Source organism: Hyperolius riggenbachi, chromosome 7, assembly GCF_040937935.1.
Source record: "Hyperolius riggenbachi isolate aHypRig1 chromosome 7, aHypRig1.pri, whole genome shotgun sequence".
Classification (NCBI taxonomy): domain Eukaryota; kingdom Metazoa; phylum Chordata; class Amphibia; order Anura; family Hyperoliidae; genus Hyperolius; species Hyperolius riggenbachi.
The window spans coordinates 85,854,785-85,866,937 of NC_090652.1; the positions used below are offsets into that span (position 1 = coordinate 85,854,785).

At 44.8% G+C, this 12,153-nt stretch overlaps 1 protein-coding gene across 4 annotated transcripts in view; it reads right to left on the bottom strand.

Annotated features, from left to right (window-relative positions):
• Nucleotides 1-12,153, bottom strand: part of NLRC3 (NLR family CARD domain containing 3) — an 89,646-nt gene that overhangs the window by 46,248 nt on the left and 31,245 nt on the right. For 3 of the 4 annotated variants that reach the window (XM_068244211.1, XM_068244210.1, XM_068244208.1), the window contains one exon: nucleotides 2,670-2,776. The exons of the other annotated variant lie outside the window; for it this stretch is intronic. In XM_068244211.1, coding sequence (XP_068100312.1) covers nucleotides 2,670-2,676 — 7 coding nt within the window. In that variant the 5' untranslated portion in view covers nucleotides 2,677-2,776. The remainder of the gene's footprint in view (nucleotides 1-2,669; nucleotides 2,777-12,153) is intronic. 4 annotated transcript variants of the gene reach the window in all.

Below are 12,153 nucleotides of genomic sequence, written 5' to 3' on the forward strand. Positions count from 1 at the left end.
AATTCCAATAGATTTCAGTTTGAAATCTATTGAAATTCGATCTGATGGCATTTTTTTGCCATCAGATTTCCATTAAGGCCAATGCAAACTGATAAGCAATCTCATCAGATCGACCTAAATTTTCCACCCTGCCAGTTCGATGGAAATCCATCGAAATCGGCCATCGACCGGTCGATTGGCCAACCGATTTGCAATCGATCGATCGGCCAGAAAATCGGCTGAGTGTATGGGCCCCTTTAGGGAGGGAATTACATCAGTATTGGCTTCAGTCAGATGGAATTAAGATGGCAAATGCCTGAAACAGAATTCTCTTTATTTACTACATAAAATTCACTGAAATCAAAACGTGGACAGTGCAATACATATGTTATGTACGTAGAGTAAGCATTTATCTACTTATATACTGTATGTGTTGTTGTTTTTTTGAGATAGTATAGCTGACAGCTCCTCTTTAAGGTGGCCATACACTGATAGATTTGCAGCAAATCTTACAGGAATCTATCTGATGTGAGCCACACACTAGGAACAGATTTCCAATAGATTTCAGAAGGAAATCGATCTAAATGTATTATTGCACCATTTAGATCCAAAGCAACGTTATAGGCCTAGATTTTCCATCCTGTCACATAGATCAAATCAACCGAAATCGACCGCAAATTGATCATTTGGCCGATCGATCATGCATTGATTTGCGGCCGATCGATGGCTGAAATCGACCAGTGTATGGACACCCCTTTAGTGAATCTCTTAGGAGCATGAAACCTCAGTTAATCTCTGCATAGCACCAAATCTCAGCAATTCTCTGTACAGCACCAAATCTCAGTGAATCTCTGCAGATTATCACATCCCAGTGTCACTTTGTATAATATCAAATCTCACGGAATCTTCATAGAGTACCAAATCTCAGTAATTCTCTGTAAAATAACAAATCTGTATTAATCAGCGATTTGGGTCCTATGGGAGAAAAGCGCTATAGAAATGCAATTGTTGTGATCAGTGGGCCATTGTGGTATTTTGCACAGGGGTCCACAGCTTGCTGTGTCCGCCACTGCATTGACATACTGCATAGGGCAGCATGGTGGCGTAGTGGTTAGCGAGCTCGCCTTGCAACCCTGGGTCCCGGTTCAAATCCCAGCCAGGTCAACATCTGCAAGGAGTTTGTATGTTCTCCCCGTATCTGTGTGGGTTTCCTCCGGCTACTCAGGTTTCCTCCCACATACCAAAGCATACAGATAAGTTAATTGGCTTCCCCCTACATTGGCCCTAGACTACGATACATACACTACACTATACATACATACATAGACATAGGACTATGGTAGGGATTAGATTGTGAGCCCCTCAGAGGGACAGTTAAGTGACAAGAGAATATGCTCTGTACAGTGCTGCGGAAGATGTCGGCGCTACATAAAATACTAAATAACAACAATAACAATAGGGGTTAATTTACCCAGGCTGGAAAACATAAAGAAATCAAGTAGAACTGGACTGTACTTTTTAAATTGTCTGCTATTGAGGTCATAGTCCACTTGGAAAACTCATTTGTGACCAAGATTTAATTTCATTGCCCTACAGTAGCAAAGCACCCTCACAATATGATGCCCCCACTTGCATGCTTGAAGGTATATAAGACAAGCAGCCTCTTCGACTTCAGGGGTGACCCAGAGCTTGGGGGGGGCTACTACAAACCTTTCCTTCCTCGGATACAGGGGTCCATCCTTCTTATGAGGTGTTTTTGTGGCTACACTAAGGTTAAGGGTGTAAAGATGGTGAAGGTCACACTTGTTTGATGACCCTCGTAAGATGCATGCTATAGTTTTAAAATACTCAATGCTGCTATAGATAAAACCCACACATTTTATTTGCCCGTTAGTCCCGGCTATCACAACATTTAAATTATGTTTCTAGTACAATGTATGGCGACAATATATTATTTGTAAATAAAGGTGTATTCTTTCTCTGTTTGTCCCCTTTAAATGATTGCAAGCCTTTATTTGCTTAAATAACAGTAATATTATACTCCAATTACATTCTTACTTTAAAAATTCAGACCCTAGGGTAACTATTTGCATTTTTTTTTTTTTGTTTTAAACTGTCATTTATTATTATTTATTTTTGCATGTTTGTGTTTTGCAGCTACAGGGGAGGGGGCTTAACAGGGTTTTATTAAATATTAAATTTATTTTTAAGCTTTTTTTTACTTTAATGGGCTCAGTACACTCTCCTGGAAGTTACCAGGAAGTGTACAATTATTTTTTCACTATTTTTCACTTTGATGAATCAACATGCCTAGTGATTTGAGACATGTTGATTCATTCATAGGGGCTTCAATTGGTTTGGGGAATGCATGCTCCCCTTCACCAATCGATCCCCTGTAATACCTGCCGGGAACGAGCAGCGTGCACGTGCCCATGTGCACGCTTCTGCCGAAAAAACGCTGGATGGATATATCCATCCAGATCGCCACAACGCAGCTCCTGTTGAACGGATATATCTGGCCAGTTAGAGTGAAGTGGTTAAAGGTTGAAAGCAAAACCCTCATGCATGCTACAATCATCACATTTGCTGGTAAGATTTTGTTTTAATTGTGGTATCAATTGTTACCTAATGGAGTGATCAATCCCTATTTGCCCTCCATGTGCTCTCTGATCTTGGTTTCATACACATACCTTCCATGTCATTGTTTCAAAGCACCACAAGTCTTTGGGGTTCTCAGCTTCATCAAGGTCCATGTCCTCTCCAGACTTGGTATAGGCTGACCCCTTCTGACATCATCCTAGTAAAGGAGAATCTAGGTCAGTGCAGCCAACAACAGAATCAGATGATATAATTTTATTAACTAGTTAATGCAAAATGGACATTTTGAAACAATAGTTTAGCATTAGCAGACGATCAGAACATGCCCGCCGGTGCTGCAGAGGCATGTGAATGCACACGCTTGCGGCACCAATTGGCTGGCGTTAAGTGGTCAAAGCCAAGTATACATATGTGAATGGCACATCATGGAGATGCAGAGGAGGAGGTCAAAAATCTTTTCACCTTGCAACTTTCTCAAGATCATTGCTTCAGACCGATGCCTCTGGATCATGCTCCTCTACTAAGGACTGTTTTCATGATTTATTGGTTTGAAGATCGGGTTTTCTCAGGGAAGTAGAGTATTCTGAACTGCATGAGGTTCCATCATCATTGTTAAAGAATCTTGCGTAACCGGCCTAGTATTAACCAGTTCAGGTAACAATGAAAGCCATGGTTCAGCCTTCCACATTTTTATAGTTATTAAATGAAGAGAGGGGGCCCTCCACACGTGCAGAAGAGACGAATGGCGCAAATGAGTCAGATTACCGGTACTAATTGCCGCTGAAGTGAAGCACCCAGGAGAGGGACCCATCGGTGCTCATGGGGCTGAAGGAAGCCCCGGGTGAATATCAAATCTTTTTATTCTGCAATCTCAGGTATACTTTAAAATAGTTTTGATAGTACTTTTTTTTACCTTCTTTTTAGTACTTTTTCAATTGCAAAGTGCTGAAAAGTTCTAGATTAAAGATAAAAAATTATCTCCTGTCAAAAACTCAGGAGAAAAAGTTAATTGCATATGGGTCGCAATCAGTTACCAGATAACGATTCTCAACAAATAGGCCACGCTGTCTTCACATATGAATTGAGTTCTTCTTTTAATTAATAGGATTATGAAAGCTTATATAGGAACTGTGCACAACTTAAGAAGCAGAACTTCCTTAAATTGTAGAATCCGAGATAATTATGTATTATCAAATTCCCCAATACAAATGTAACACTGTCCTGCCCTGTTTTATCTCACATTGGCAAGACTGGATTTATACTTCTTACGTCCATAGGCCAAGTATGTTGTGTCTCAGCTTTCCTGTGCAGCAGCGCCCCTCCCATTCCATGTGCAGCCCCTTCTTCCATGTGTATCATCCATGTACTGCTTTCACAAACAGCTTCCTTGAGCATCAGTTTCCCTGTTTCATGTGTTTCTCCCCATTTTCAGCCTCCTCTTCCATATGTAGCAACCCCTCTTTCATGCCCAGGTACCCCCCTTAGACTGCAGCTGCCCAAGTTTTGCCCTAAAACCCTATCAGGTTATTTATGGACCTTAGTTCATTATGTACACTAAGGTTTTTTTTTATCAAGGCAAGCAGGCTTCAATTGTGGTGTGTATAGGGAATACTTTCATAGTGTTTTTTCAGCATTGCTCGCAGCAGATTAAAGGACACTCGAGGTGACATGTGACATGATGAGATAGACATGTGTATGTACAGTGCCTAGCACACAATTAACCATGCTGTATTCCTTTTTTTCTTTCTCTGCCTGAAAGAGTTAAACATTAGACTACAGTGTTACCCTTACTGATAAGAAATTACAACTATAAAACACTTTCCCAGCAGAAAATGGCTTCTGAGAACAGGAAAGAGGTTAAAAGGGTCAGTAGTTCATAGATTTTAAGCTCTGCCATGCTTCAATGTCAACAGTTCATAGATTTATTTTAGCTCTGGCATACTTCAATGAATGTGTCATTGAGCAAAAACAGTAAAACAGCAAAAACTTAAAAAGTAGATTTAAATATAAAAAAAAACTGTGGAATGTCCTAAAAAGTCATTTTTAGGAGAACGCGGATAGATACAATTGTTTATTTCATTAGTTTATTTTCACCTCGGGTGTCCTTTAAAAGGAATGCTCCATATTCACCCCCATTATCTTTTCAAAAAAGAGCCCTCCTACTTGCCTCAAAAATACATGAATATAATTGGACATAGTCCAGGTAGGACAAGTTAGAGACCGAGGGGCTGATTTACACTGAGTTGTTTAAGATAACAGTAACGATATAGATCTATTAAGGATGCAGCAATGTGGGGAAAAGGGATAATACACAAAACATTAATGCATCATATGGACTTACAGTGGTTTTGTTTAGAAAAATTTGCTAAGTATTTGTACTTTACAGAGAATTGCTGAGATTTGGTGCTATGCAGAGGTTCGCTGAGGTTTTGTGCTCTGAAAAGATTCCCTGAGGACTTGGTACTCTGCAGTGATTCACTGAGACTTGGTACTCTGTGAAGATTCACTGAGACTTGGTACTCTGTGAAGATTCACTGAGACTTGGTACTCTGTGAAGATTCACTGAGACTTGGTACTCTGTGACGATTCATTGAGACTTGGTACTCTGTGAAGATTCACGGAGACTTGGTACTCTGTGAAGCTTCACTCAGACTTGGTACTCTGTGAAGATTCACTAAGACTTGGTACTCTGTGACGATTCAATGAGACTTGGTACTCTGTGAAGATTCACGGAGACTTGGTACTCTGTGAAGATTCACTCAGATTTGGTACTCTGTGAAGAATCACTGAGACTTGGAACTCTGTGAAGATTCACTGAGACTTGGTATTCTACAAAGTGTCACTAAGATGTGGTGCACTGCAGATATTCACTGAGATGTGGTGCACTGCAGATATTCACTGAGATGTGGTGCACTGCAGATATTCACTGAGATGTAGCGCACTGCAGAGATTCACTGAGATGTGGTGCACTGCAGAGATTCACTGAAATGTGGTGCACTACAGAGATTCACTGAGATGTAGCGCACTGCAGAGATTCACTGAGATGTGGCGCACTGCAGAGATTCACTGAAATGTGGTGCACTGCAGAGATTCACTGAGATGTGGCGCACTGCAGAGATTCACTGAGATGTGGTGCACTGCAGAGATTCACTAAGATGTGATGCATTGCAGAGATTCACTGAAATGTGGTGCACTGCAGAGATTCACTGAAATGTAGCGCACTGCAGAGATTCACTGAGATGTGGCGCACTGCAGAGATTCACTGAGATGTGGTGCACTGCAGAGATTCACTGAGGTTTTGAGGTCCAAAGAGATTCTTTGAAGTTTGCTGCCCTGAAGAAAATCACTAAGGCTTGGAATCCACTAGGAATCACTGCAGCAACTTAAAACTGCTACAGCGCTGTGTGCAATGATTCCTAGGGCGATTGCGCTTGCGATTTCCCGAGGCTTAGAAGCTCTGTACAGTAAGCTGTATAGCGCTTCCAATTAGCGATTCGCATGTTTTTGGTTTTGTTTTGTTTTTTCAAAAAAAATTCATTTTACTTACCAGATATCCGGCTTCCATCCACAGCCACGCCTCCTAAAGGAAGAAGTCACAGGTGCTTCTCTAGGTCCAATCAGAGAAGCGTCTGTGACCTCTTCCTTTAGGTGGCTGCGCTACGGATGGAAGTAGGAAATCCGGACACCTGGTGAGTATAATAAAGTTTATTTAAATCGTAATAATTCTGCCACCCAAAGCGATGCAAAATCAATTTGAAGAGCGATTTTGCAGCACTTATATACTTAGAATTGAATGCAAACGCTCTCAAAATGCTATATGTCCTGCAATTGTGATTACCCCTAATCACAACCACATTAGTGGGTTCCCTACCACTCACTTTCATTGGCAAAGCATTTTTGGGAACCGTCGGCATTTGTTGCAGATCCTAAAACGCTGCCAAAAATGCGCTAGTGAGTCCCGTCCCTTAGAAGTGTTGCTCTGTAGAAATTTGCTGAGTTTTGGTGCACTGCAGACAGGGCCGGATTTATCATAAGGCATTGTAGGCACATGCCTACAGGCGCATGATGTTGAAAAGGCGGCTAGCTCCCCTCCCCCAGTGCCTCTTTCCCTTATTCCCTACGCAGAGTCCTGATGAGAGTGTAAATGAGAGGTTACTCACCCTGCTCTCGGCATTCCACTGACGAGAGCTCCCTTCAGCCTCTATCTACTTAATACTGAGGTTCCTCTAGCTACCTAATACTTGGGGGCACCTCTAGCTACTTATTATTGAGGGTACTTCTGGCTACTTTATACTAAGGCACCTGTAGCTACCTATGACGGGCAAGGTAATTAAGGAAGAAGTGACAGCTGGGACAGCCAGTACACTTGCAGTGCAGGTTACTTTCTAGCTTCATAGAGAGCAAAGTCTAAGGTGCCAGGACATCTGTGCCTATAGGCTCTGGGCCTGACTGAAGAGATCCACTAGGATTTGTTACTGTACAGAGGTTCACTGAGGTTTGGTGCTCTACTGAGACACACTGTATTTTGGTATTCTGCTGAGATTTTGTTTTCTACAGATATTAACTGAGATTCACTCTAGATAGATTCACCAATATCTGGTACTTTGCAGAGATTCACAGAGATATGGTGATTCACTGAGATCCTGTGCTTTTCTGAGATTCATTGATCTGGTACCCTACTATTCACTGAAATGTGATACTCTTGTAGACTCATTTAGTTTTAGTACTCTATATAGTACTTGACATAGATTTGTTGAGATGTGGCACTGTATGGAAATTCACTGACATTTGGTACCCCACATAGATTGGTAAACTGCATAGATCAGTATTATTGCTGTCACAATTTATTGCTGGTGGAATACTTTCTGGGAACCATGGGAAGGGGAAAGAGGAGAGAGGCAGGATGCCTACTGGAACACAATAGAGATTGCTCGAACCTCCGATTTTTGGTTCACGAACCTCAAATGCGAACCTTCGCCAAAAGTTCGGTTCGCGCAAACTTTCGTGAACCGCAATAGACTTCAATGGGGAGGCGAACTTTGAAAACTAGAAACATTTATGCTGCCCAGAAAAGTGATGAAAAATATGTTTCAAGGGGTCTAACATCTGCGTTTTTGCATGGCGGAGTGGGATACACGCCAAAAGTCCCGGGGAAAAATCTGGATTTGACGCACAGCAGCATTTTAAGGACAGAAATCACATTGCATGCTAAATTGGAGGCCTAAAGTGCTTTAAAACATGTGTATACATCAATCAGGGAGTGTAATTAGAGTACTGCTTCACACTGACAGACCAAACTCACTGTGTAACGCATCGCACACAGCTGTTTGTGTAGTGACGGCCGTGCTGGACTGGTGCGCACACTAGCTAGAGTGCAGGCCATGGCGGTTTTCAAGCCCATATGGTCGCCGGGCTGAGGTAGCTCAATGACAGAACAACAGTGACTGCCCAGCGGATCGAATTTGGTCTTTCCTCAATGAAGCAACAACCTTATTATCTCTGGTGTGCCCCCCCCCCCCCCGAGACACTCATATAGCCAGCGGTCATTGCTTCATTGTGATACGCAAGCCCCTTCACCGCGGCAAGGTAACGATCACAAAGGGGAATTAGCACATGTACATGCCTTTTTTGTTGTTGTTGCAGCCAGAAAAATTAGACAGGCATGTACACGCACCTTAAAAATTCAGAAATCCGCCTGGAGTCCTGGACCCTGTTGGTGGTGGCGGAGAAGGCAGTCAAGCGGCCTGCAGGCAGAGATGCTGTGTGGGGAGCGACTTAGTCTTGGGGCAGGCAGTCACACGGCGTGCAGGCAGAGATGCTGTGTGTGGGGATTAACTTAGTCTTCGGGCGGGCAGTAACCCTCCAGGATCCATGCCTCATTCATTTAGATAAAGGTGAGGTACTGAACACTTTTTTGACTTAGGCAACTTCTCTTCTCAGTGACAATGCCTCCAGCTGCACTGAAGGTCCTTTCGGACAGGACTCTTGAGGCAGGGCAAGACAGAAGTTGGATGGCAAATTGTGACAGCTCTGGCCACAGGTCAAGCCTGCGCACCCAGTCCAATAGTAGTCCAATGGTTCATTGCCGCTCACAGTGTCTACATCCACACTTAAGGCCAGGTAGTCGGCTACCTGCCGGCGGAGGCGTTGGGGGAGGGTGGATCAGGAAGTGCTAAGGCGAGGCATTGGACTAAAGAATGTCCTCATGTCCGACATCACCATGAGATCGCTGGAGCGTCCTGTCCTTGCCTGCGTGGACATGGGAGAAGGATTACTGGCAATGGTACCTTTATTCCATTGTGCTGTGACATCACCCTTAAATGCACTGTAAAGCATAGTTGCCAGCTTGTTCTGCAAGTGCTGCATCCTTTCTGCCTTCCGGTGAGTTGGAAACATCTCCGCCACTTTGTACTTATACCAAGGGTCTAGTAGCGTGGCCACCCAGTACAGCTCATTACCCTTGAGTTTTTTTTATACAGGGGTCCCTCAACAGGCTGGACAGCATTAAAAACGCTATCTGCACAAAGTTGGATGCAGACGTACTATTCATCTCCTCTTGCTCTTCCTCAGTTATGTCAGCTAAGTTCTCCTCCTCCCCCCAGCCACGAACAATACCTAAGAAAGTTGAGCAGCACAAGCCCCCTGGGACACTTGCTGTGGTTGTTCTTCCTTCTCCTCCAAAAAATACCTTCCTCATCATCTGACTCCTCTTCCCCACACGACTCTTGCTCCTCCTCCTCCCCCCTCTGTGCTGCCGCAGGTGTTGAGGAAACATCTGGTTCTGATGAGAATTGATCCCACAACTATTCCTCCTGTTCCTGTTCATGCTCCTCCACAGCTTGATCCACCACTCTACGCACGGCACGCTCCAGGAAGAAAGCATATGGGATCAAGTCGCTGATGGCACTTTCACTGCGACTCACCAGGTTTGTCACCTCCTCAAACGGCCGCATGAGCCTGCAGACATTTCGCATGAGTGTCCAGTATTTCGGCCAGAACATCCCCATCTCCCCAGAGCATGTCCTTTGACTGTAGTTGTAGAGATACTGTTTGATGGCTTTCTCCTTTTGTAGCAGGCGGTTGAACATCAGGAGGGTCGAATTCCAGCGAGTCGGGCTATCGCAAATGAAGCGTCTCACCAGCAAGTTGTTATTCCGCTGAATATCGGCAAAGCGTGCCATGGTCGTGTAAGACCGCCTGAAATGCCCACACACCTTCCTGGACTGCTTTAGGACGCCCTGTAAGCCTGGGTACTTAAACACAAATCTCTGAATTATGAGATTCAGCACATGTGCCATGCAGGGTACATTTGTCAACTTTCCCAAATTCAAAGCTGAAATGAGATTGCTGCCGTTGTCACACACCACGTTTGCGATCTCCAGTTGGTGTGGGGTCAGCCACTGATCCACTCGTTTGTTAAGAGCAGCCAGGAGAGCTGCTCCAGTGTGACTCTCCGCTTTGAGGCAAGACATGTCTAAGATGGCATGACAATGTCGTACCTGGCATGCAGCATAGGCCCTGGGGAGCTGGGGCTGTGTAGCTGGAGAGGAGATTGCAGCACCAGTAGAGTTGTACTGCCACTCAGCCAAGGAGGAGGACGACAGCAAAGAGGATGTAGCAGGAAGAGTAGGAGGAGAAGGAGAGGAGGTGGCAGGAGGCCTGCCTGCAAGCCGTGTAGGTGTGGTGTCACAACTAGGTCCACTGCACAGCGACGTACTCCCTGCTTGCCAGCGGTGACCAGGTTGACCCAATGGGCTGTGTAAGTAATGTACCTGCCCTGACCGTGCTTGGCAGACCAGGCATCCATTGTCAGATGGACCCTTGACCCAACGCTGTGTGCCAGAGATGACACCACTTGCCTTTCTACTTCATGGTACAGTTTGGGTATCGCCTAACTCAGACATATGAGGTTGTGTAACTTGCTTAGCGCCTTCATCTTGTGGTAACAATAATACCTGTGAATCAGTTAATTCCCCACCAAATAACTCCTGCGAAGTGTCAAATGCAGCGGATGTGGTGCTTGTAGTAGCACTGGTGGCTGCGGAAGATGAGGTGTTCTGTGTTAAATAGTCAACCACGTCCTGACAATCTTGGGAGTTGATGGGACGTGCTTTCTTCTGAGCACTATACTTTGGGCCAGGGCCGCATGAAATCACATCAGCACAACCTCAAACAGACCTGCCTGGAGGCCTGCCTCTGGGTCTGACTCTGCCTGTTGCTTTGTCCATATTGGGGGGGTGGGGGGGAGGGGAGTTGGGGGGTGATGTATGCACTGACTTGACTAATACAATGTGCAGTCACAAAGGTGCAGTGAAAAGTATGCAGTGACTGGTATTACAATACAATGTGCAGCTGTCACCCAGGTGCAGTTAACAGGTATGCATGGACTGGTATATTACACAGCCTGCGGTCACACAGGTACTGTGAACAATTATGAAATGACTAGTATTACAATCGTGCAGCTGTCACACACACAGGTACTGTGAACAGGTGCAGTGACTGGTATATAACACTGTTTGCACTCACGTAGGTAGGTAGGTGCACTGAACAGGTGGGTATGCAGTGATTGGTATTACAAATGTGCAGCTGTCACACACACAGGTACCGTGAACAGGTACACTGACACTGCGTGCACTCACGTAGGTAGGTAGGTGCACTGAACAGGTGGGTATGCAGTGATTGGTATTGCAAATGTGCAGCTGTCACACACACAGGTACCGTGAACAGGTGCAGTGACACTGCGTGTGCTCACGTAGGTTGGTAGGTAGGTGCACTGAACAGATGGGTATGCAGTGATTGGTATTGCAAATGTGCAGCTGTCACACACACAGGTGCTGTCAGCAGGTGCACTCACGTAGGTAGATGCACTGAACAGGTGGGTATGCAGTGATTGGTATTACAAATGTGCAGCTGTCACACACACAGGTAGTCACTGAATGTGCTGGGCCTGGCAGTGGCACAGTAGGAATTACCAAGGGGCCAAGGTCCAGCAGCTGCGACTGACTGACAGGGCTGTATATGCAATACAAGTGTCTGTGGGACACACACACACACACACAAAAATAGTTCACAAGAACAACATTAGGTCTCAAAAGAGCTGTTGAGGATGAGGAGTGCTTTTTAGCAATAAGATCAGCAAGAAGGAACAACCTAACAAGCCTAACACAAGAGCCTAACTAAGCTTTCCCTATGTCAGCAGCAAGGTTCTCTCCTTCTTTTAATTACTGCAGCCACACGAGTGAGTGAAATGGCTGACGCTGCCTGCCTTTTATAAGGAGGGGGGGGGGGGGGGAATGGCTCCAGGAGGGAGTGTAGCCTGATTGGTTACCCTGTGCCTGCTGATTGTGATGTAGAGGGTCAAAGTTGACCCTAATGATGTAGTATAGGGGGCGGGTCGAACTAGCATACAGTTCGCGTTTGATTGTGAACGCGAACCAGCGAAGTTCGCGTGCAAACTGTTCGTGCCATCTCTAGAATACAATAGCAGTCATCCATAAAAATCTAACAAAGTTGATTGCTGTTCCCCTAAGCAGGGTCAGATGCCGAGAATGTCTGACAGATGCAAAGACCTACAGC